Below are 26,714 nucleotides of genomic sequence, written 5' to 3' on the forward strand. Positions count from 1 at the left end.
CCAAACCGAGTTCCTGTTTCTACACAAAAACAGAGGTGGTGCCCCAGAGGCAAAAACAACGGGGGGGAATGGGTTCCCAGATTGAATAACTACTGGAAGAATAGTCTACCAAAAAAATAAAATAATTAATAATAATAATAAACGTTACTTATAAAGCACTTTTCAAAACAAAGTTACAAAGTGCTTTCCAATGGCAGAATAAAAGACCTTAGTCCTCTTGCACTTCAGGGCACGTAGAGCCAACCATAGCAATCAGGTCTCTCCATCTGGGTCGGTCATGGGCAAGGTGTTGAGCTTGTGCCAGAGTCACAGAATAAAATACACTGCAACAAAATGGAATAACAACAACAGACTACAGTTAAACATTATAAGGTAAACAGCTCAAAACGAAAGTATTAATAATAATACATAAAAGGCTCATTAAAAGCCTTCTTGTAATTCTGTACAACATATGAACAGAGCACCATAGGCTACACAGAGCAAAAGTAACTATAAGCTCTTAGACAACATTGAACTGAACAGAACAGAACAGGACAAAACAAAACACAAAGGAAGAAAGACACACTTAATCCTCAAGGCACACTTAATCCACAAAGGCCAAACATGCACCACCACATAAAGGTTGCAGCCCAAGACAGCAGACTCAGGTGAGCAGAGATAAAACTAAAGTAAAGCTTCAGATTCAGTCCAAAGCAAACCACAACATAAACTGTTATTTAGCACCAGCTCATTTGCCCCTTTTGACCTGATAGACTGTTTCTGTTCCAGCATAGATGTTGTTTGAATCCTATTTATGTAGGCTAATTGTAGATTGAGAGATGCTTGGCTCACTTTACCCCACACATCCCTTTCCTGTTTCCTAAAAGACAATGAGCACTTTAAACGCCTCATGTCCAAAACAGAACGTGCACTAGTAAAACTAAAAGCCCACTGTAGGCATAATGTGAATGTGAATGGTCAGGTGTCTTCAACGTTTTTCAGCCCAAGGACCCTTTAACTGAGAGGGAACCCCCACTATATATTGTATAAAATTATGTTGAAATTAAACTTTTTAATAGATTTCATAGCTTCGTAGACTTGCTCTGTCTGGCCAGTTAGGGCCTGGGATTGATGACATCAGAAATCTCCATATGGGCATAAAGGGATCTTGTTTCTGGGAATGACCATATGTGGACTTTTTATTTTATTTTATCCTTTATTAATAATAATATACATCCATATAGGCTACATACAATATATTTTATGCCCATGGAGATCCCTATCTGAACCAGCCACACAGATCTGGCCAGTCATATATGTCGATGACATCAGGGATCTTCATATGGGCATAAAAGGGATGCCCATGGACTTGTACATAAGTGATGTCACCTGTGATATCACCTGTGATGTCACAGTGACGAGGCAACCAACCCATAGACTGTAAAAAGATATAGCCTACTTACTGACTGACTGACTGACTGACTGACTGACTGACTGACTGACTGTGACTGACAAGCTGCGACATTTCTCATGGTATACTGTGACCTTCGGTCGCAATTACACTATATATAACGTTAACGTATCTCAGCAAAATGCATGAAGCAGACGAGTCCCGATTAAGCCGGTCGATTTGACCACCAAAACTGTGGAGAGCGGCAAAATCAAGTGTATCGACAAGTAGGTCTATACTAGTCTGGTTGCCTAGCCTAGACTTTTCACACCTACTACCTAGGCCACTGTGTGTAGTGCGTGCATGAGAATGAAGGAAAAATGAAGGAAGGGAACAATAGTAATCCAGATGTAACCTAATCTTCTGTCTTGATCATTTGCCCAGTTGGACACCCTCGGTGGCGGTGCGGTCCGGCACACGCCGTGCGGGCAGCCGTAGTAGACTACTAGTATCAACTGACTCTCGTGTTTCTTTTTAGCAAGAGGCGGGCCTTTGGAAAGTAGGAATGCGTTGGAAGTTTTCCTGCAGGCTACTTTCAGATGTTGAAGAGCGTCCCGCTCCGCGTCTGTCTGAATATGGACATCTGGCTGCTGGTGCTCGTGCTCGTCCAGATTTGCTTCTGCTTGGGGTATCATGAAGGTAGGATTGGCAAACTCATTGACGATTAACCTTACGGAGTCCAGAATAATCAAATCACGAAATGTATTGTTTTATTTTATCTGTTTTATCCGTTTTATAGAATGTATAAATATTTGTTGGGTAAACTTGCAGTTGCCTATTTTTGCATCAGCTGATAGGCTACATCGTTCTTGTTTTGTATAATTACACGTTAAAGTTTTCTTATGTTGACCGGAATGACCGCTACATTTTGGTGAACCACATTTCTGTTTACGTGGAGGGGGCTGAAAGCGGGGGGAGTGCAGTGTGCATCTGGGGGACGTTCTCTGCAGAGAGAGAACTCCGCCAATAGTAATAGTATGAATGAACAGTGGTGCAAAGTAACGAAGTACATTTACTTACTGAAGTATTGTTTGAGATATTTGTACTTTATTTGAATATTTCCAATAGGCCTACTTTTAGGCTACTTCTACTCCACCACATCTCTCTGATCCAAATATAGTAGACTAGGCTACTTTAACTCCACTACAATTATTTGAAAATGTTATTTACTAGTTAGGCCTATAATACTGCCCTACTTTGTAGATTCTTGATTATTATTTATAAAACATACATTAACAACTTCAGCCCTATAGCCTACACATTTCGGCCATTTGAAAAGATTTTCATTTTTTTTTTATGCATTTGAAAACTTGAAATGGGACATTCTGCCTATAATGAGTAGGCCTACTTTTACTACTTTTACTACTCTTTTAGTAGACCTAAATTTTTATGCCAATACTTTTTTACTTTTACTCAAGCACATTTTGAATTCCTGACTTTACTTGTAACAGAGTAATAACATTGCAGTATTGATACTTTTAACTTGATACTTAAGTAAGATATGTCCACCACTGGTTTCACACACCTGATCATTTTAGTTACAACCCCACTTGTTCAAACTTGAGATAGATATAGGCCATATGCAGCCAAGACATGTCATTTTGAATAATATCTCAAGCGGATCTGTATGAGACTAGTGTTAGCTATACTTTAGGCCTACTGCAGATCTGTGTGAATTAAAATCTCACTTAGTTTGCCTTAGCCACTTGTACAATGCATGGATGCTGAGTAAATATTGAAATGTAAACAAGTAGGCTACCCTCCTCCAACAGTCTTTCTCCCCCTCCTACCCCCCCCCCCCCTCCCTCTCTCATTTTCATGTAAAGGACCCCCAAACAGATAGTATGTATTTTGCTGCATACCGTATCTCTATCTGAAAAGAGTTTGTACTAGGGGGCCCTTAAGAGATTATTCTAATTAATGATCGTATGAATTTTAGCCTACTTACAGGGAAATGTTCTGCCGGAAAGTAGCCTAATATCCAACACGTGGAAAACATCCGTTCTCCAGATTGATCAATTCAAACATAAACAGGGACGGTTGCCTTTGTTGAAACGCAGCCATTGCAATACTCAAAAGCAGTATGAGGCTGAAATGACAAAGATGGGACAGGGATGAAGTTTGGATTTGTCTGCAGCGCCATAATTCCATCTGTGTGTGCACAACTGCACATGTACAAGCATATTCCTTGTAGAGTGGTGGAGTTCGGCTCACTATGATTCTCTGATCATACAGGCTGAAACATGAAAACATGCCGCTAGGTAGATTTATGCTGACGGGATAAACACAGCTTGTCAAACTGACTGGTCATTTGTGTGCGCGTGCAGAGGTGTCACACCAAATTCTGGGCCCTGGGTACAAGGATTCACTCACATTTTGTGCTTTGTGCTTAACTATTGAAAAATAGCAGATCTACAAGCTCACAGCGCAGCATCGAGTGCCGCGCTGCAAGCTTGTAGATCTGCTATTTTTGAAAAATCGTGAAAATGTGTGCAAGAAGTCTTTGAATATTTCATATCCTTCTAAGGTTTTTTGAAAAACCTACCGTATGTTTCTATGTCAGTGGTGCTCAAACCTTTTCATGTGAAGGACCTGCAAAATGATATGTATTTGGCCACGGACCCCCATCTCAAAATATTTCGTTCCAGGGACCCACAGAAGCAAAATTTGAGTTACAAATGTTCGCTTAAAAAATACATATATTGAAAGATTTGCACACATTTTCACGATTTTTCAAAAATAGCAGATCTACAAGCTCGCAGCACAGCACCCTGAGCTTGTAGATCTGCTATTTTTCAATAGGTAAAGTATAAAATAATGAAGGCCCCTCCACCTTGGGCCCCAGTAACTCAGTCCCACTTCCCCCCACCCTTGTGACGCCCCTGTGTGTGTGCATGCGTGCATGTGTGCGTACGGTATTCACGAGGAGTTTATTTTACTCGGCTGTGTTTGTGTTTGTTCAGGGGGTCAATTAGACCATTATCATTTGTGTGTGTACATGCCTGAAGAAGTGGGTGGTAGCTGGCAGCTGAATGCTGAATTGCTTGAGATCCAGGTACCGGTATACCTGTAATTTAATATGGTTATGTGCTCATTGGAGACCATAAAGTCAGCTAGAGGTGGGCTTTTGAAGTTGGCACTCCACACAGTCCACAGTGCCACTTTCTGAGCTGGAAACCTTTGGGTTCAGTGCTTTACTGCTTGGTCTGTGGACTGCATTCCTGCTTACAGTGAAAGACTGGTGATAGTTTCCATGGTTTCTCGTAACGATGTGGGTCTGTGTAGGTCACTCCAACACTGTGATGTAACAAAGGGAAATAACTGCCAGTAAGCCCCATATCACTGGAGAACAGTTACTTTAATTTGTCAGCTGTAATGTGTCACTTAAAGAGAGAGAGAGAGAGAGAGAGAGAGAGAGAGAGAGAGAGAGAGAGAGAGAGAGAGAGATGGAGAAGTCATGGAGTTGATCACCACCAATGGGGGTCCAGGGACTGCAGATGGAAATTAGCCCACAGCGGGCTAAATCTGGCTCATTTACATTGAAGTGAAAACTGACATGTCCATTAATGAGCAAGGTCCCTGTCAAATAAACAGATCTTAACTCTTAAGAATCATGCAACTTGCCCTATAACTGTAATTATGTGATGTTGAATAGAAGGAGAGAGATAGCTCCACTTAGTATTTCCTAACTCATAGTTACAGGGAGGGAGTTACAGGGAGGGCAGGAAGAGAGACAGAGAGAGATAGAGTAAGAGAGGAGAAGGCCTGCCACTGTTATGAATACTCATCTCCCTTACTCATTGTTCATAATCTTTTTTTATGATGTAAATTCCTATGACAGAAACAGGAATATCAGCCATTGCCAACTTTACACTGATTCTGCCACAGAGGTTTGGCGAGTAGTTGGGGGTCATTCCTGCCTGCCCACATACAAATGTATTTTACTCTCCCAGAGGACACACACCTCAGCATGTTGACAGATTTATCTGAGGTGAAAATACTGATGTACTGTGTAGATTCATATTAGTTTGATCTTGGTTCTGGACGAGTTTTGCTGGAACTCAAGGAGAACACATAAAGGGAGTCGGGACAGGATGAGATCTCGTGCTGTTTGGTTATGCTTTTATATACAGTACACTATTGAAATATATTATGTTGTTGAATGTTGAGTTACATCCCTGCACTTCTGACAGTGTTTTAAAGTCCTCATCAAGTTTTGTGTGAGAGGAGGTATGGGTTTGAAAATGGTAGTCTAATTTGGTGCTTGACCTGTCTGTGGATGGGGTAACTAATAGGGATGTGCCGAATACAAAATTATTGGCCGAAACCGAATACCGAATAGTGGAAACATTCCGCCGAAAACCGAATACCGAATAGCCGAATATTATTAATATATATTATGCGCATAATGTATTTTTATTACCATTTTTGTACCATTTGTTGTAAAGCTACCTTATTATGGCAAACGTGAATATGTCAAAACCATACAAAACTATAATAATAATAATAATAATCACCATTATCAGGGCTCAAAATTAACTTTTTGATTACATGATTTGAACATGCCATATCACGTATGTCATTATCAGCCCTACATTTATCATTGAACTTATTCTTTATGCCCAAATGATTGTATATTTTTTTTTAGCAGTTATAGAAATATTAGAACTTGATATCAAGGTGCCCACTCCTCCTTAGTGCCCACTCTTCCTACCGTCTGTCCCTCATCTATCCATCTAACTACAGAGTCCAGACAGGACCCTACATCTCACATCTTTTTTGGAGCTGTGTGGAACACAAGCTCCCCTATACGTGGCCGTGTGTGTAGGTATGTGGGTATGTGGGTGGGTGGGTCTGTGGGTCTGTATGTAGCCTGTATGTAGTAACCCTGGGTGACCAGAGAGGTGCTGTTGAGTCTAGCCTGCCCTGAGCATCAACTGCAATACACACACACACACACACACACACACACACACACACACACACACACACACACACACACACACAGCTCCACTTCGAACAGAGGTTCGATTTTTACTAGCCATGTGCCTATAGCCCCCGCCCCCCCCCCCCCCCCCCCCCCCCCACACCACACACGCACGCACGCACGCACACGCGCGCACACACACACACACACACACACACACACACACACACACACACACACACACACACACACACACACAGTGTGTGTCTCCATCTCTCTCTGGAAGAGGTTGAACATGAACTCAGCAGCCAAACCGAGACGCTCGCTGACAAACACTCTGACAAGCTTCACACAACTAACACCAGTGACAGAGACGACATCCTTATGCATGGTTGTTGTTAGCCCTTAGCACTGACTAGTGCTATGCTCTGTAGCAACAAAGAATTGACAAACAGCACTCAACTAACTGCTATCTTTGTCAATCAAAATCGCGGAGGCTCTGCTCCTGCTCAATGAACACTTTAACGAGCTTGACGGAGGCACGCTGCCTGGCACGGAGCTAAGCTTACACAACGAGCGACAGGTCGCAATGTAGGCTACACTCGTTAGCCGGCAGCTGCGCAGACTAGTGAAGTGAAGTGAATGCGAGACTGAGTGAGTGAGGGAGGGGGGAGAGAGAGAGAATGTTTACTGATGCTGCGGCTGCTTTTTGAGAGATTATTTGTTCTTCACACTATTCGGTGCTATACTATTCGGTTTTAAAAACTATACGGCCGAAAACCGAAAATGCATTTTTAGCCATTTTCGGCCGAAAATTTTCGGTGCCGAATATTCGGCCTCATCCCTAGTAACTAACCTGCTTACCTCTGCTTATGTGGCTTTAGATTGAGCAGAAATGTAAGTTAAGTATGTTTAGATGAGACGGAATCTGTTCATGGTAGTCGATATTGTTGTCTTGTTTTCTCATTACATAACTTTGAAAATGTGCTAATTGTCAATGCTATTACTGGTCCTCTTAATAATTACTCTGCATCTAGATTAAAATGTTGAACTGTGCCACCTGCCGTGTGCTTAGTTATCCCAGTATTATGTAGCCTGAGCCATTATACATAACCTGCATGCAGTGACAAATCTGTCACCTTGTTATTTGGCTGATCAATGTGCTGACATACCGGTATTTGGTTGTAAGCGATGTTGAACTTCAGGGGATGAATGAAAACTCTCTCATCTCTCTCTCTCTCTCTCTCTCTCTCTCCCTCTCTCTACACATATCTTCTTCCCTTTCTTTCTTCTATGGAAATAACAATACGATGGGAACTATGCACGAAAACCAATTTCACCCTCTTCTTTACTTCTGTAAATTCGTGACATGACAATAAAGCTGATTCTGATTCATATACTGTATAGTATGCACACTATACAGTATAACAATATATCACAGTGTCTACTGCCTTCTCTCTGTGACTCATGCACACATGCATGCATGAAAGCACACATCATGCACACACGCACACGCGCGCACGCACACACACACACACACACACACACACACACACACACACACACACACACACACACACACACACACCTGTAATTAGTTTTCCATATCTTTCCCCCGTTTCCTCTATGGAGGCTGTCTCGAATGCCAGGGATGCAAGGTTTTCCCCTTAGACGGCTAAAATCTGACTCACTATTACGTGGTTTTGCTCAGTAGAAACCATGCTGCGTAACCTGTGATTGCTAAAGCCTCAACTGTTTTATGTGTTTGTTTGTGTGTGTGTGTGTGTGTGTGTGTGCGTGCGTGTGTGCGTGCGCGCGCTCGTGTGTGTGTGTGTGTTTATTTGTGGAATCTATTAGACATCTTTTATTTTTTTGAAAGACGATGATGATGATGAAGAAGATGAGGAATGGGAATGTTAAACCCTGGAGTTACACCCTGGTGTCTGATGTTTGTGACGCGAGGAGTTGTGGCCATTGGTAGTAGTGGTGGAACACTCCTCTCTTGTACCATCATGGATGCTGAACAGAGGACACATTCACACTGGGGTTCATAGCTAACATCCTGGGGCCAATGCAAATCTCCTCCCCCCCTTAACTCCTTCATTGCCCATTTCCTGATTCCACTACCATACTTCCTGCCCCTCAGTCTCTCCCCCATCCCTTCCTCTTCCATAGAATTATTCTCACTACTCATCATCACAATTCCCCAAGCATCTGGGAGAACTGAATCACCCATCCACACACAAGCCTCCTGTACCGGTAGCCTCCTGTCTCAGCCTCTCCCTGAAATACCCATCAAAGACATCAATTCGTTTTTAGCATTTCAATAATGTACAGTAGGTTATTTTGCTGTTTGAATTGTTGCATTAAAGGGAAGTTTGACAAAAGGACAACCCAATATAGTTTTTAAACAGGTAATTTGTTTTGTTGGCCAACCCAGAAGTTACCTCTACCATGGGATTCCATTGCAGATTTCCAATGGAATATTTAGCTTTGGGTTTTTGGATACATCCTGAAAATAAGATAAGAAGATTTAGATTATCTCTATGTTCACACGTTTCATGATTTTTGAACTTCAAGCCATGTGGATAATCTACTGTATGTTATAGCACAAGTCCTGAAACTCGGATGTAAACCACAAACCTTATTTTCTGCATCAAAAACCCTATGGGTTAGAAAAAACATTGGAAATCTGGTGATGATGGGAACCATTGCTAATTCACTTCTGGGTTTTGGACTACAAAGTGTAACACTGTTGGCACAGACAGCAGTTCACAGTAAGTATACGTTATGGTTATAACTCCTCAGCAACAGGAGACAGCAGCTTGAAACAGACTTTGAAACGCAGTACTGTGCATGTTTCAAAACACCTTTTACTCCTAGTTCCAATGAACTCAAGTGTGATTACTGGGAGACCACTGGATTGAACAAAGCGAATCATTGTTATGAAACAGATTCATTTTTGCAAGACCAGCTGGAAAGGAAAGCATCTTTTTGAGCTTTATCCTGTCTCCGTCTTGTCCATGAGATCCTTTAAAGATCACCCCTTGTGGTTTATTTTGGATGAAAGGTCTGTTATGCTTTGCTCTGCAAGCTGTCTCTTTTTATGTTGTTTTGCAGTACAGGCCCTGCAGGACACAGCATGACAAGACAATGCTTTGAAACATTGCTAAACATCTTGATTGCAGCCACGCTCTTTTTTTCAGTTAGCTGTTGCTTTTCCCCCCTTCTATTCCCCCTAGGGTCGGGACAGCAAGCCTATGGAGACGATGAAGACTGGTATTCTCATAGATATAAAGGTGATATGTTCATTTTGATTTTAACGGACACAGACACTCTTTCCACTGAATGAAAAATAAATTCACTCCGGTTTTTCACAAGGCAAGAGGATTTCATTTCATAGTGTTATGTAATTCAAGGTCATCTGCCCCCTACCTCCCAAGTGCCTCTTATAGTGCTTTACAGTAACAATGCACATAATAGTAGCATAATAGTAGCATACAATTCATCAGTTGTACAAACACACACAAACACAGTAAATGTCAAAATTACTTCTAGCTTTTAATTTTAGGATCAGTTAGACACAGAACATTATCCTCCATGCCAAACCAAACTCTCATTCTCTTGTGTAAAACTTGAATGTAGTATTACTTTCTCTTACCCAACAGTTGTGGAGCCATTGCCAACACACACATGCAGGGACTCTCACAGAGAGTGATAGAGAGAGAGAGAGAGAGGAGAAGAGGCCTGCCACTGTTATGAATACTCATCTCCCTTCCAAATGGAGGTTAGCCTAAGCGAGTGTGCATTCTGTGTGTGTGTGTGTGTGTGTGTGTGTGTGTGTGTGTGTGTGTGTGTGTGTGTGTGTGTGTGTGTGTGTGTGTGTGTGTGTGTGTGTGTGTGTGTGTGTGTGTGTGTGTGTGTGTTTATGTAGGTCCACAGGGTGGATAGGGTAGGGTGAATGTGTGTCCCAAGCCAGCAAGAAATGGGCTACAGACTTTATTTCCCTGCATGGAATACGAACCTTGCGGCCCCTCAAACTTGGCATCCATAACAAGAATTGTAGAAATCCGGCAAAAGTTCAAGGCAAATTCACCACTGATAGATCTTTATACCTCAATCATATTGTTCTAAAATGGAAATAGATTCAGGGTCAGAGCCATAAAGAGATGGCTGATGCATTAAATCGTTAGTGAGAAGGGCCAATAAGCAGATGTTCTCTCTCTCTCTGTCTCTCTCACTCTCTCACTCTCTCTCTCACTCACACACACACACACACACACACACACACACACACACACACACACACACACACACACACACACACACACACACACACACACACACGCAAGCTCTCCGCGCTTTTTATCAGAGTCAGCCAGGAGCAGATAAGGTAATGACAAATCCACTGTATCAGTCTGTGCGCAGTTGATGGGTGGGTTTTCATATACAGTACACTACTCTTCCGTCTCATAAAATATGTCCCTTTATGTTCTCATAATCCACAGGTAAGTAACTTTGACTGAGGATGCTATAACTATATATAAACTGGATAGACTGCAGATATTGATTTTAGCATTTCAAGAATCAAGAAGGTTTATTTGTCACTACTCATACAGGTCCAAGCGATGAAATGCAAGTGTGGTAACGTAACATTGGTCAAATCAACTTTACTCCCTGGTGTGTTTGCTTGAGCGTGGAGCAACATGAGACAAACAAACACACAAAAAATGCTACAGTACTACAGAAAAGCGATATTATCGTTTATCGTGATAAAAAACACTCACGATAATCATATCGTGGAGATTTAATTTATCGTGAAATCGTCCTCCGTCATGCACTGGGATCAATTCACCTTTTATTTGCCGAGCTTCATATCCGGTACCATTTAAATCTATCGGTAAAACGTACTTATAATATACGTACTTGTACTTGATACAGTCTTTTTTTCACTCTCGACCAAATCTCTTTGACAAAAATAACCGATCTACAAGCTCACAACCTGCTTGTGAGCTTGTAGATCAGCAATTGTTTTGGCAAATGTTACGCCCCAGGATAATGGATATTGGGGATATTTTGATTCTCGCGATAATATCGTAAATCGCGATTTCTTTTGTCACAATAATCGTGATATGAAATGTTCATATTATCGCCCCATCCCTAATCCCCAGTAGAGAATCCACTCGTCAAATATTCTGTTTCAACTGTTCAGTAACTACAAAGTGTCCCTTGATTCAGGGACCCCATGGTGTGCTCCCATTAAGGTGAAGCACGGTGACGTGAGCTGCCGATCTCCCAGAGGAGAGCACTACAAGAATGTGCTGGGAACGCGGTGTAAGATCCGCTGCAAGCGGGGCTACGAGGTGGAGGGCTCTGAGGTGGTGTGCATGGCCAGTAAACACTGGTCTTCTAACTACGCCTGCAGAGGTGAGTACTGATCACCCTCATCTGATTGCACATGTACACACATGGGATGAAAAGCGATATTATCGTTTATCGTGATAAAAAAACACTCACGATAATCGTATCGTGGAGATTTAATTTATCCTGAGATCGTCCTCCGTCATGCACTGGGATCAATTCACCTTTTATTTGCCGAGCTGCATATCAGGTACCAGTTAAACCCTCTATAATTGGTAAAAGGTACTTATAATATACGTACTTGATACAGTCTTTTTTTTTAAACTCTCTATCAAATGTCTTTGCCAAAAAATAGCCGATCTACAAGCTCACAATGCGTCGCACCGCTTGTAGCCGCTTGTAGATCGGCTATTTTTTGGCAAATGTTCCGCCCCACGATAATGGATTTTGATTATCATGATAATATCGTAAACCGCGATTTATTTTTTGGCAAATGTTCCGCCCCACAATAATGGATTTTGATTATCATGATAATATCGTAAACCGCGATTTCTTTTGTAATTTTCATATCGTCCCATCCGTAGTCCTGACCCTCTTCCACATGTGCAAAAACACACACACGCACGCACGCACGCACGCACACACACACACACACACACACACACACACACACACACGGTATATACCTTAAGGTTTAAGTGGTTATGGTAACACAGGTTAGCGTTAAATCAAAAGTGTGTGCTCTCCCACAGAGGTCCGATGTCCAAAGCTGAACATGCCCGTTAATGGGGGCTACAAGTGTTCGGATGGCTCCTACTTCAACTCTCGCTGCGAGTACTTCTGCTCTCCGGGGTACATTCTAAAGGGGCAGAAGACCACAGTCTGCCAGCACAACAAGATGTGGAGTGCTGGAGACAGTACCTGCATTGGTAAGTCTTGAGCAGGGGTGGGCAACTTTGATGACGGAGAGGGCCACTATATTTCCACACTCACTCCAGAGGGCCACATTGCATATACTGTCGGGCAGAAACCTCTTACCTCCGTTTTATTTTATATATATTTTTTTAAATTAATGTCTATCTACTTAGTCGTTCTATGTCACACAAAAGTAACAATAATAGCCGATCTTGTGCGACGTGTTTTGAGCTTGTAGATCTGCTATTTTTCTATTGGAATCCTGAATCATTTTTTGCTATTTTTCCTTTTTTTTTTATTGTATTTACCTGATTTTCGAGCGGTCCGTCTACAGTGTCCATTATGTTTGTACGGTTTTTACTAAACTACCTACAAATAATTTAATAAACTCCCACCGCACGGGGTATCATTGCTGGTGATAACAGTGTCTTTACTCGACTTTGCCTTTGATACTCACTGACAAAACAACGTTACTGTATCTTAAATAGGATTTATTCACACTCACACACAGTATGCTACCTAAACCTATACTTTTGTACAGTAACCGTTAGCCACCCAGTCAGTTGTAGCAGTAACAGATGTAGTTAGGTAATCGACTGTACAGGACAAAACAGAAACAAAAAACAATCTTAATGTTACAGGCATAACAACAACTGTATCATGAAACAGAAATGTACATATTTGCGGGTAATAGACATAAGAATATACACTTTTTATATAAACAAAACTATCGCTCACCAGCTCCGCATCACCAGTCAACAAACGAAGATATGATGAATGATAGAATGTCCGTATTGACGCATGTGCAAAACGTGCTTCTTACGTGAACCCAACATGGACAAAAATTATCATCTATCTATAAATGCGACAAATCTCTGTCTGTTTGTTTGTTTGTAATCCACGTATCTCGAGAACCGTTCATCCCACCGGCTTCAGATTCGGCACGCGCGTTCCCCGCCGCCGCGCGGAGTGCAGTGCAGGGCCTCGACCCGACCCGACTCGCGGTTTTCCGAAACCGGCGCAAAACGTTCGGAATCTCCTTATGCGGAGCTGATTGTTGACATCAGGCTGTTCCGGAGGAAATCGGCGCAAGCGCTGACTCATTGTGACATCACTTCATAAAAGGCTGTGACATCACGTACGCCACATGAGTCAACAAAAAATCTCTGTGAATGTGTATGTATGTATGTGAATCTCGAGAACCGTTCTTCCCACCGGCACACGCTTTCTCCAGATATAGGCATAAAATGAATCCCCGAATGCGGAGCTGATGTCTGACATCAGAGTTTTCCGCAACCGGTACTGTGTGTGCAGAGATCTCCATATATGGGCATAAGGGGACAAAGGCAAACAGATGGTCAAAACGGGTCCTATGACAACAGGTATATTGGGGTTTGCATTAAAGGGTGGGGACAAAGGCTAACAGATGGTCAAAACGGGTCCTATGACAACAGGTATATTGGGGTTTGCATTAAAGGATGGGGCATTCATGGGGTCCGCTCCAAAAAAGAAAATAAAAGAGACAAAAACAAACATAAGACAAGCGACAAAGCGTGGGACTGGGAGGATGACTTGAATGATGCAGATTTAAGCAGGCTGTGTATTCTGCTTAAAGAAGAAACAAACAAAAAGCGACAGAGATCTCATATATGGGCATAAAATGGACGCAGATAAACAGATATCTCCATATACGGGCATAAAGGGACACAGACGGACAGATACAGAGATCTCCATATATGGGCATAAAATGGACACAAATAGACAGATATCTCCATATATGGGCATATGGGCATAAAATGGACCCAGAACTATATCTGCAGTGATCTCCATATATGGACATAAAATGGACGCCGACAGACAGACAGATACAGATATCTCCATATATGGGCATAAATGGACACAGGCAAACAGATGCTCAAAACGGGTTCTATGACAACAGGTATAATGGGGTTTGCATTAAAGGGCGGGGGATTCATTCCCTATTTACATCGTTCCCGAGTTGGCCAGGTCGCCGACTAGACGCTGGGTCGCCCGAAGGGCGGCCCAGCTTCTAGTACATGTAATACAGTTCACACCACATGACCGTACCATTGAATAGAAAAATAAATGTTAACTCCTGTATACATACAGTATATTGTAATAATAATTCTGGTATTAGAGAAATACAGAAAAATACAGAATATTCTCAAATACACGGAGCAACAAGTTGTGAGTAACTCAAATCACCACTAGAGGTCACTTTTTAACACATGTCCGTAAAAGACATAGTGAAACATTATAAAATAATGAAATAATGCACTGTTACAGTTATTTAAATGGGAATGAACCGCACAATGTTCACAGGGGGTCCGGTTGACGGCCTTCTTTTCTTTCACGTGGAGAAGAAAAAATACAACCGCGATGATCTGTGTGTAAGTTATGGTCATTTTTACTGCGGCTGTTTTGATCGCGCAATATGGTAAAATAAGCTGAATATAATTTTTTCTGTAGCCACTATGAATCCAATTCAGTGGATGGCCGTATGTCGCCGGATGTAGTATTTCGTGAGGCATCATGGTAAACATCATGGGACGTGTTAACGGAGCCACGGCACTTCATGGGGGGGAATCGTTAAAACGTCAGGGAAAATGTTAGGCACTCCAGGTGTTAACCTGCGGGCTGCATTAAGAGAAGGTGGGGGTCGCATGTGGCCCATGTATGGTCTGGAGGTTTCACATAGGTTGTGTGCGCATTTGAATTATGTGTGTGCTTCTGTGACCTGACCGTGAAATAGACATGGGCACATTTTGGACCTCGATCCAGTTACTTGATGACAAATGTCTAACTGGGGACAAAATTGTTGTCACAAATTAGATTTCACTGTAGTTTCATAAGGTTAGGGTTGGGTTTGGTAAAGGATAACTCATGAATCTCCTTGCATTGTCCAATGACTTTGCAGTTTGGATAGAGAGCAACATGCATGGTGGCTCCATGAGTTTCTCAAGGCACAGGTCGGGGCCACCAGGGGGGCAATTGGCAAGGAGAGGGGAAAAAAGGGGGAAAAGCTGGGACTGCATATTTATGTGTGTGCGTGCATGTGTATACGTGTGTGTGTGTGTGTGTGTGTGTGTGTGTGTGTGTGTGTGTGTGTGTGTGCGTGCGTGCGTGCGTGCGTGCGTGCGTGCGTGCGTGCGTGCGTGCGTGCGTGCGTGTGCGTGTGTGTGTGTGTGTGTGTGTGTGTGTGTGTGAAATACTATTCACAACATTATTTGATCAATGCTGCAGTCTTCTGACAGGATGCTACTTGATATGTGGAACGATGCTAAGAGGGGAATCTCTGCAACAGAGAAAACTGGTGGTGTCTGTAGAGGTTCTGAACACCACTGGCAGGACCTCTGACAGTCCCATTCTGCTGTAGTAGGCTCTCACAGCGGCTGCCAGAGTGGCCTGCAGTGACCCTGGCGTGTGTGCCACAAGGGCACAATCATCAGCATACTAGAGTTCCAGTATGCGTACGCACTGGAGCTTTGTTGTGGCTTGGAACCTCCTGATGTTGAAGAGGTTCTCATCCAGTCTGTTGTCCAGGCCGGGTCACCCCACTCCCCTCCTGCATTTCCTTGTGAAGTAGTGTTTTTACACACAAGAGGAAGATATTAAAAAGGACCAGTGCGAGAACGCATCCCTGTCTCACACCTGTACCTACTCCGAAGGGGGCAGCGGCAGATTCTAATCCACCTACCATGACCTTGACCCTCATCCCATCATGGAACTGAATTTCACAGGGCATCCATAGTGCAGAAGTACTCTCCACAGGAGGTCACGGTGGACGGTTTCAAATGCCTTGGAGAGATCCACAAAGGCCATGAACAGGTCTTGTTTTTGTTCACAACATTTTTCCTGCAACTGCCACGAGGTGAAGGTCATGTCCACTGTGCTTCTGTTTTTCCGGAATCCACATTGGGAGTCTGGCATCAGGTCTTCAGTGATGGTATTGATAAGCATGTGGAGCATGATTTTCGAGAGGACTTTTCCTGCAACAGAGAGAAGTGCTATGCCCCTGCCATTTCCACAGATGGACAATATTTGCATCCCTCCATTGTTGAGGAATGCTTTCTTCCCGCCGTATTAGGGAGATGAAACGGTGGATTGCTCTAGTGCAGGGGTTCTCAATAGGCGGACCACGGCCCATGACCGGACCGCGGCCCTCCTCACTCCGGACCCTGAGCAAATTATAGTTAAAAGAAAAAGCGATATCCTATTATTTGTATTAATCTGCAAGGTACCGCTACCGCAAGTCTCCACATTTTACTTCTCTGTTGAATCACTGCATGGACTCAGAGATCTCCATATATGGGCATAAAATGGATGCAGACAGACAGATATCTCCATATATGGGCATAAATGGACACAGGTAAACAGATGGTCAAAACGGGTCCTATGACAACAGGTATAATGGGTTTTGCAACTTTGCATTAAAGGAGTAGGCTGGTCCCCCGACTAGACGCTCGGCCGGCCGAGCTTCTAGTAATAATAATAATGTGTGCGTTAGATTTGTGCGTGTCAATGTGCAAGCATTATACTGTTGACTCTACTGTTCTACACACGCATGTGTGCACAGCTACAACCCCAGCACTGTTATTGAGCCGGAAGAATTCAGCCTGCAGACTGCAGGAACTAAATGATAACTCAGAATAGTTGTTTGTCTGAATTCTAACTGACATGAAGGAGATAAATGTCTGGACTGCGCCATGGAAACCGGTTGTGAAAACGGATTTATATAAGACCTTTAAAGAAGACCTTTAAAAGCGGGCCGGTATCCACATAACTGGAGTGCTGGTCAGAGCTTATAGGAGCATCTCAGGCCTGTTGGACGAGGGCCTGCTGAAAAGATAATCCCTCATACCGCACTAAATAATTAGCTCAGTAATTGTACAAGACAAATTTATGCGCGCATGGTTGATTTGCCGTCACCAGGAACTGATAAATGATCACTCGCTTTTCAACCTTAGTTTTCCATCCTGGAAAAATGCAGGCTGAGCCTCAAAAAAACAGTATTTTCTAGGAAGTATAATTACTGTGTTTATGCTATCACATGCATGGCTTAACAGTCTTACAGCCTTGATATAAGGTATGTAATAATAGGGTTTAAGTGCACTGGTGTAGACCCATAGAGCTCTCACCCTGTCAGATCCCTCAGCCTCTACTGTAACGAGACAGAATATTGTTTGCATTATATCATCGAGTCCCATTAATTGTCTTTTTAGAGAACATTTCAAGGTTACGTCGGTTTGATGTCAAAGGTTTCACTGTATTTTTCATTAAAATGTCAGAAATCTTTTGCTTTCTTTCTATAATTAGATTTTTCTTAATAACGCCATCTCTGTTGACCTTTCCTTCATCAAATAACTTTCATCCTATCAACCCGTCATATCTCTCCACCTCTATATTTCTCTGTCTCTCTGCAGATGCGGATCCTCCAGTGATCAAGTGCCCCAATGTGAAGGACAAGTTCGCAGAGCCAGGAAAGCTAACAGCGAGGGTGACTTGGGACACCCCAGAGGGCATGGACACAGCAGATGGAATCCTCACAGAGTCAGTCAGATAATTCACGTTTAACCCCCCCACCCGCCCCCGCTCTACCCATTTCGGTTCATTATGCTCCATCTGTTGTTATTCTGCACTGATTCAACTCATTTTGTTAACAGTGTAATTCTGAAAGGGAAGCCCTCCAAGTCGGACTTCCTGGAGGGGCTTCATAAGATGTCCTACACTGTCTTTGATCGTGCGGGGAACAAAGCATCCTGCCGCTTTTCTATCAGAGTACGAGGTAAATCTCTTAAAGCATATGTATGTGTGTGTGTGTGTGTGTGTGTGTGTGTGTGTGTGTGTGTGTGTGTGTGTGTGCGTGTGCGTGCGTGCGTGCGTGCGTGCGTGCGTGCGTGCGTGTACCCTATATACTATACAGTACATATAGCAACAACTATACGGGAACCCCAAAAGGGGTTCCCGTCCTAAATGATAAATATTGTCATCCTTCATGGCTAACAAATGAAATATGCCCCCCCCCCCCAATTTATGGATTTTTCACAGTATATATATATATATATATATATATATATATATATATATATATATATATATATATATACTGTACATGCATACACATAGTTATATATACACACACACACACACTGGCTGCAGTACTGCCGTATTCCACATTGTAATGTGGTGGTTGCCCCAAGGGGTGTAAAGTTATAGGGAAAAAACAACCTTGCCCAACATAAATATACCATGGATAGCTGTCAGAAATGTTTGCTGGAGAAAACCTTTCATTCAGGGAAGTTATGGTTTCTTCTTTTATAGAATAACCATGAAGGATGGTTGCAAAATTCACTACTTTTCTGTGGCATTTAAAATGAGATTTGGTTATTTTCATATTGTCGCCTTTATATCTTTTTTTCTGATGGTCTTATAGATTGAAATGTGCTCAGTTTGGGCTTCAGTGTTCTCTTAATTTTAGTCCTGTCATTTAGTCAATTCCAAAAACATTGTTTGAACACCATTGTACTGCGTTACGCATTAACCACTGTCAAGAGGGGGAAAAAAGCAACTGGCTTCAGCAGCTTCACGTGTATTGGACACGTGGTTGTCTAAACTCTACAACCTCTCAAACAGTTGGAGGTCACTGTGACACACAGGGACTACATGGGTGAGAATTGGGAATTTACATAACAACTAAATTGGGAGAAAAAAACGAAAAACGAAAATCAGCCATTTATGTCATTGTGCGATACAAATCATTACTTTTAGAGTAGCATTTCCTGGTCCTGTCGTTTCCCGTTGCTGTGTGTTCTCATGTGGGTCACTCTGTCCTGTGCAGTGCGCCGCTGTGGCCCCCTCTTCGCGCCAGACAATGGCTACATGAAGTGTGACAGTGACGGGGACAACTACGGTGCCACGTGTGAGTTCAAGTGCATGGGCGGCTTCGACATCCAGGGGAGCGCCGCCAGGGTCTGCCAGTCTGCCCTCACTTGGTCAGGCATAGAAACCACTTGTTCACGTATGTATCGCACGTGCACACACACGCACACGCACACGCACACGCACACACACACACACACACACACACACACACACACACACACACACACACACACACACAGTGGTGGAAAGAAACTAAGTACATTTACTTGAATACTGTACTTAAGTACAATTTTGAGGTATTTGTACTTTACTTGAGTTTGTCCAGTTTCCAATACCTTTAATTTTACTCCACTACATCTCGGATCCAAATATTGTACTTTTACTCTACTACATTTATTTGAACACTTTAGTTACTAGTTACTTTGTAGATTGATTATTATTACAAAATCAACCCTATACATTTTGGGCATTTGAAGATAGCCGATCTACAAGCTCACAATGCGTCGCATTTTCAAAAGATTTTATACATTTGAAAACATGAAATGGGACATCCTGCCTAATGAGTACGTTTATGTTTGGTACTTTAAGTACATTTTGATGCCTATACCTTTGTACCTTTACTCAAGTAGCCTACATTTACTTGTACAGAGTATTTCTATGTTGCAGTATTGCTACTTTTTTATATATATATATTTTTTTTTCTGTTATAATTTTTATCCCACGATTTTGTAACCCATTTTCACCCAGTGCCAATTGCCTATGTAATCTGCTCTCCCTCTGCCGCGCCTGGGGAGACAACGGACTGACCTCATGCTTCCTTCAGTGCATGAGGAGTCCAAGTTGCTTCTTTTCACCTGACAGTGGGGATTTCCCCGGTTTGGACGTAGCGCGTGGAAGTAACACGTTATTCCAACCAGTTCCTTTCCCCTCCATCAGGCGCCCCAGGCATGTTTTTGTGAGGGTACCTACCCTAGGAGATCCGGGGAGAACATGCAAACTCCACCCAGAAAGGCCCTATCGCCAACCCCACCTAGGGTGTGGGTGCTGATGAGTATGGGGCTGTTAAGTCTGACATCATTTTGTAGGCAGAGGAGAAATCTTGCCCCCCAAAAAAGCGAATCTTTTTACTATTTTTACTATTTACTAATTTTTCTTCTCTTTGTTGTTGAAAGGAAAGTGGTAGAATTATACTTTAGTCGTTATTTCTGTCTCGGATCTGTTGAAATAGCGAGGGATAGATATTGACAATAAATCTGTTTGGAGGTCTGACTACAAAATGATGTCACGGCTTAAAAGCCCCATTGTTACTTTTACTTAAAGGAGTAGTTCACCCCCAAAATGACTTTTTTTCTATTGATTAGTCATGCCATGGAGAGTAGAGTTCAATAATATTTTTTGGTTTTTGTCACATTCCTAAGACAACAATTTGATTCGAGTAAATTTACCCCCATTGATTCCGGATGGGGACCCGTTTCGAAACGGGTCCCCATCCGGAACGAATGGGGGTAAATTTATTGTTATCACATTTTTGTCTTAGGAATGTGACAAAAAACTAAAAATATTATTGAACTCTACTCTCCATGGCGTGACTAATCAATAGAAAAAAAGTCATTTTGGGGGTGAACTACTCCTTTAAGTAAAACATTTGAGTACTTTTCCCACCACTGCACACACACTTACTTACTTGTTTGCTTATGGCATTCCATCGATGTCGATGATTTGTACACTCTCTGAGATAAGTCAACACAGTGACAGTGAGTGCCCGGCATTCACCCTTTGCTAAAGTGGTTACAATTGAGTGGTTCTGTGGATGTGAAAATGGGGTCTGTCTTCTGTGTCATAGTCTATTGATTAGACACATCCTCTTCATCAATACCAGCCCCCCATTCATTGTTCAGCTCTCTCTATGACACCTGTATGTTATGACACCTGTATACATACAGATGTGCCATTTCAAAATTTCACACATCTTGTCATTGGCAAGACAGTAGATTTCCAGTTGATTGGCAGAACATTGACCTTGTAGATCAGCTATTTTTGCTATATTTATGACCTTCTCTGACTTTGACGTTTAAATCTATATAATTTATGATACCTAGAAGGTGGATTCTGCTTTTCAATGGGAATGGAGTGGTTTCTTGCCATTTGTGGGTTTCTGCAAAAATACGCTCCATTCTCCATAAAAATTAGAAAGGCAAAACAGGGAAATAAAGCTGTGGAAAAAATGCATTTGCAGGATATTTTCAGGAAAAGAGCAGTGAAGCCCGAAGACTTGAAACGGCACATACTGTATCTACTATAAGTGGTTTGCTGTATGATACGTACCGTAGCTTGCGAGTTAGTTCAGGCAGAATATACTCGAGAGATTACGCACATGCACATGCACATTACTATACGGGTGTAAACATGCAAGACCCATATGTCATGCACTGATGTGGAAATCAGCTGACCAATTGGGCAGGTTATTTAAGCTCACCTACCGGTAAGTCTGTGCTCATTTTGCGTTCCTTCTGCGCATGTGTCCCTGGTTTGTTGTGCACTGTTTGCTCCCACCGCCACCCCAGCACCACCAGTGGGCTGTGCTATTAGTTCTGGTCCCCATGGAGGAGCAGAACTAATAGCATTGAGCAAGCACACACTAGTTGTCCCCAATGTATATTTATTCGTCTTTATTCCGCCACTTTTTTTTTTGCATCCTCCTACTTCCACATTCTTTAGAGATAGAAAATTCATTAAAACTTCAACTTTGTTCAACTTTATGCAGTTATTATTGCTTGCACTTTTCTCTACACATTTTTATACTTTTTGAGATTTTTGAAAAATCTCAAAAACCACTGCTCTGTGGTATTTGTTATCTTCCGATATGTCAGCAGTTAGGCCTACCGATGTGTCTTGTTTCGTCATGTTCCGTTATGTGTTTTCACAGCGATGAACATTAATGTGGGCGTGCGCACAGCTGCGGCGCTGCTGGACCAGTTCTATGAGAAACGCCGACTTCTCATTATCTCCGCCCCCACCGCTGCCAATCACTATTACCGCTTCCAGATGACCAACCTACAGGTGAGACGTGACTCCCGGGGGAAGAGAGAAGGGGGGGGGGGGGGGGGGGGGGGGGTTGCAGGAGGGAAGGTGGGAAGACTGAAATGGAGTGGGAAGATTCCAGATGGCTCAGAATTGGATTTGCGTCAGATAATTGTCATTAAGCCTCATACAATTAAGCAATAACTCACTCGTGGTCATGGTTTGTTGTCATTATATCACACCTAAGGTCCGTTGTTCTGTCTGACGCGGGGGGAGGGGGGTGGGTGCGACAACCCCCATAGGTGTGATATGACAATGATAGTTGTTTTTATAAAACGGTTAACTAATATGTTAACATGAGAACCATACACATATCCCAATTCTTTTTATAACAATTTCATTTAGACTCCCCAATTACCTGTACAAACAAGGCTGTTGCTAATGCTACATTTACTGTACGTTTAGAATTTTCATCAGTTGTTGTGCAGCACTGCCTGTTGTCCTTGCAGTTTCTGATATCTTTTTCCTGCGAACACCATAACAGTGTCTGTGTGTCTTCCTTCAACGGTGGACTTTTCCCCAGAGACAATGACATATCCACTCCCCCATAGTTACACCTCCACGGAGATCGAACTTCACTAAGTTTGTTGTGATTTTCCTCTTGACAGCCTTGAACAGAGAATGGCACAGCAATGAATACATACTGTATGTCTGACAAGGCTATTTTGGACCAGGATATTTTCCTTGCTTGTCAAAATCCATTACATGGGAGTCAGCTTTACAAGGCTTGACCTTTGGTGATACACAGACCAACTTTAAATTGCTCTCAGTATGTGGAAACTTTTATTCTCTCTAGGAATAGTAGGCTCTCACTTTGTGGACATCGGTGTAATTTACTAAGCCTTCTCTAATGGTGCGCTTTGACTCCTCGTTAATATGGGCTGTGCTCAATTAATCCGACTCAGAATTAATTTTAGGATTTCTGTCTGATTTCTTTCTCACTGTTGTGTTTACAGCACGCTCAGTGTGGTCTGGACCTGAGGCATCTGACAGTGATTGAGCTTGTTGGAACTTATCCAGCTAATATTGGCCGTATTCGACATAGGCTTCTTACCCCAGGGCTGGCTCTGCAACTCAGGTATACACACACACACACACACACACACACACACACACACACACACACTCACACATATAGTAATAAAGTAAAAGAGTATATGAGTCCAAATATGAGTCCAAACTACTGCAAAGTTAAATCAAACACTTAAACCCTATATTCTTGGGAGCATACATTAGTAGCGCAGGGGTTAGTCAGGTGGAGGACTAGGCAATAGGTTAGGCTAGGCCTAGAGAAGGGCCCCCGTTTTAACACAGGGACATTCCCTTCATGGGGGGGTAGGGATGTATCCTACCCGGGGGTGGAAGTCCTGTGTGTGGGGTGGGTATACCGGTATGTTGTGTTGTGATTTCTCTATGCGTGTGAGTGGACAACTGAAGTGGTTACAGTAGGGGAAAATGAAGAGGGATGGATAAGAGGAAGGATGATAACAGTATGAATGTATAATCAGAAATGTCATATGAACAGTCAGGGGCGTCACACCAAATTCTGTGCCCTGGGTACAAGGATTCACTGCGGGCCCCCCATGAATGTTAACTATTGACAAATAGCAGATATACAAGCTCACAGCGCGGCACTCGGTGCTTGAGCTTGTATATCTGCTATTTTTGAAAAATCGTGAAAATGTGTGCAAGAAACCTATGTCAAGGACCCCCAAGATGATATGTATTTGGCCACGGACCCCGACCTCAAAATATTTAGTTCCAGGGACCCCCAGAAGCAAAGTTTTAGTTGGAAATGTTCGCTTAAAAAATACATATATTCAAAGGTTTTCACACATTTTCACAACTTTTCAAAAATAGCAGATCTACAAGCTCGCAGCGCGGCACTCGGTGCCGCGCTGTGAGCTTGTATATCTGCTATTTTTCAATAGATAAAGTTATTAGGGCCCCTCCACCTTGGGCCCAAGTAACTCAGTCCCACTTTCCTACCCCTTGTGACGCTCCTGTGAACAGTTGTCAGGGGGGTGTTTCTTTTGTTTTGGTTGCTTTTGTTTTTGCCGGGGTGTAGTGGGGGAGTCTTTTTCTATGTTGGTGGGTTTTTTATCTGTGTATTTTCTGTACTGTGTGTGTTAGTTGATAAAATAAGAGATAAACAAATAACTGTTCTTAGTGAAACAGACCCGAGTCGCTGTACTTTACTAGCACTGCTCTTTCCCGTCAACGATATTTCATAATAATATTATATTTCATAATTCGAGCAGTGGTGGCTGAGTGGTTAGTGTCCACACCTAGGACTCCGGAGGCCCCAGAGGTCGCAGGTACGATTCCCCACTCCAGCTACCACTGCTCCCCTTCTCCCTTGCGCTCCTTGTGGGCATCACTGGGTTGAGTTCAGCTGGGTCAAAGCTGATAATAAAAAGCATAAAAAGCAGCTGGGTTGGGCTGTGATATCTGAATTTCCCCCACGGGAGGAGTAGGTATTCATTATCATAATAACGAATAATGATAACAACATTGCTTTACAATTATTACATAATAATAACACAACGATATCACAACATTTAGGTTACTGCTCCAGATTCCACAGCGATCGTACCAGATGGTGCTGGTGGACAAACAGGGCATGGACAAGCAGCGCTACGCCTTCCCCATCACGTCCGCCGAACTCTTCACCACCGTCGACACCTTCCCCGTCCGCAAGGACGAGATGGTGCTGCAGCAGGAGGCAGGGCAGACCTGTCAATCATAAACCACCCATGTCTGTCAGCTTGTCCAATCCCATGTGACCCCCCCTCCCCGCCCGAGGCTTGCTATTCATTCACAGTACACAGTACCCTACCCTTTCAAATCTCCTGTTGCAGTCACTAAGAGCCATTAGATCAACCACGCTCTACATCACTTATTACACTTTTGTATACAGTCAGCAGTGAGTGCAGTGGATGTACTGTACTGTAGTGTGTGTGTGTGTGTGTGTGTGTGTGTGTGTGTGTGTGTGTGTGTGTGTGTGTGTGTGTGTGTTGTGTGTGTGTGTGTGTGTGTGTGTGTGTGTGTGTGTGTTTGCGTGCGTGCGTGTGTGTTCTGATATTGAATAAGGCAAAAACATTTGCCGAATCCAACGAGGTCATAAAAAAAATAATGGACCATACGTTACAATCATATTGATTCTTGTGTCTTGTCTGTTTGTGTTTTTAATCGTTGTTGTTGTAATTATTATTATAATTGTTAATATTATTATGATTATTATGATTATTTTCAAAGCAGAAACATTTTTTACTATTTTGTATAATAAATACATTATTTTGGGGTATGAAAGTGGAGACTTCACCTGTCAAATATTTATGGCTCCCCTATTCAGACTATTTTCAATGTTTATGCATAGTGTGAGACAGTGATGCTAATCTGACAGTCCACCTCTCTATGTCTGAAGTCACGTGACACTCATTAAAAGCATCTCTCACAACTATCATGAACGGTATCTTGTCATCTTTGTAAAAATATTGGATAGGAAATACTCCAGTAGGCTACTTGAGTAAATGTAGCCTACTTAGTTACTTTACACCACTGCAAATAGAGAATTGAAATCGAAATACTGTATATTCACATCATCATCTGATTTTTACGTCCGAGGACAGGTTTTCAGTATGCTTCAACGCACCTGCAGGATACTTGGCTCAGATCTGAACCCATTTGATTTGGCACTACAGCAGGAACCCATTGTGACCGGCCGACCGCATTCTCTTCGCCAACGTTAACCCCGGGCAGGGTTTCAACCCACAACCTTCCCATAAAAGGCGTATGTATTCTCTAACCGCTACACTAGGCTGGCCCCAAGTCAAAATATGTTCACATGCATGCGTGGTTCCATTCTGAGACCACCTGCTTAATTTAAATGTTATCTCAACCTTGCTTGGTCGAAAAGCTGAAAGGGTGCATTTGGTTATTTATTATGCCTACTGTACATACAGAGTAAAAGAAAAAAAAAAGTCAAACTAACAATGTTTGGAATGGAAATAATGAAAAGCTTGTAGAGAACAGCATGACGATTTTGTTTAAATTACATTGCAGAGAATGATGAAAACGTACTGACTTTCCTCCTCT

At 42.6% G+C, this 26,714-nt stretch overlaps 1 protein-coding gene across 1 annotated transcript; it reads left to right on the forward strand.

Moving 5' to 3' along the window:
* Window positions 1-1,934: 1,934 nt before the first annotated feature.
* srpx (sushi-repeat containing protein X-linked) lies at window positions 1,935-25,402 on the forward strand (the record flags this gene model as incomplete). Its single annotated transcript, XM_080752512.1, is given in 11 exon segments — window positions 1,935-1,973; window positions 1,975-2,068; window positions 9,599-9,655; window positions 11,595-11,783; window positions 12,470-12,646; window positions 18,077-18,203; window positions 18,317-18,438; window positions 19,492-19,671; window positions 22,462-22,595; window positions 23,573-23,694; window positions 25,182-25,402. Coding segments are annotated over 11 exon segments (1,425 nt in total). The 3' UTR covers window positions 25,366-25,402.
* Window positions 25,403-26,714: the final 1,312 nt, after the last annotated feature.

Source organism: Nannobrachium achirus (assembly GCF_963921795.1).
Source record: "Nannobrachium achirus genome assembly, chromosome: 22".
NCBI classification, from domain to species: domain Eukaryota; kingdom Metazoa; phylum Chordata; class Actinopteri; order Myctophiformes; family Myctophidae; genus Nannobrachium; species Nannobrachium achirus.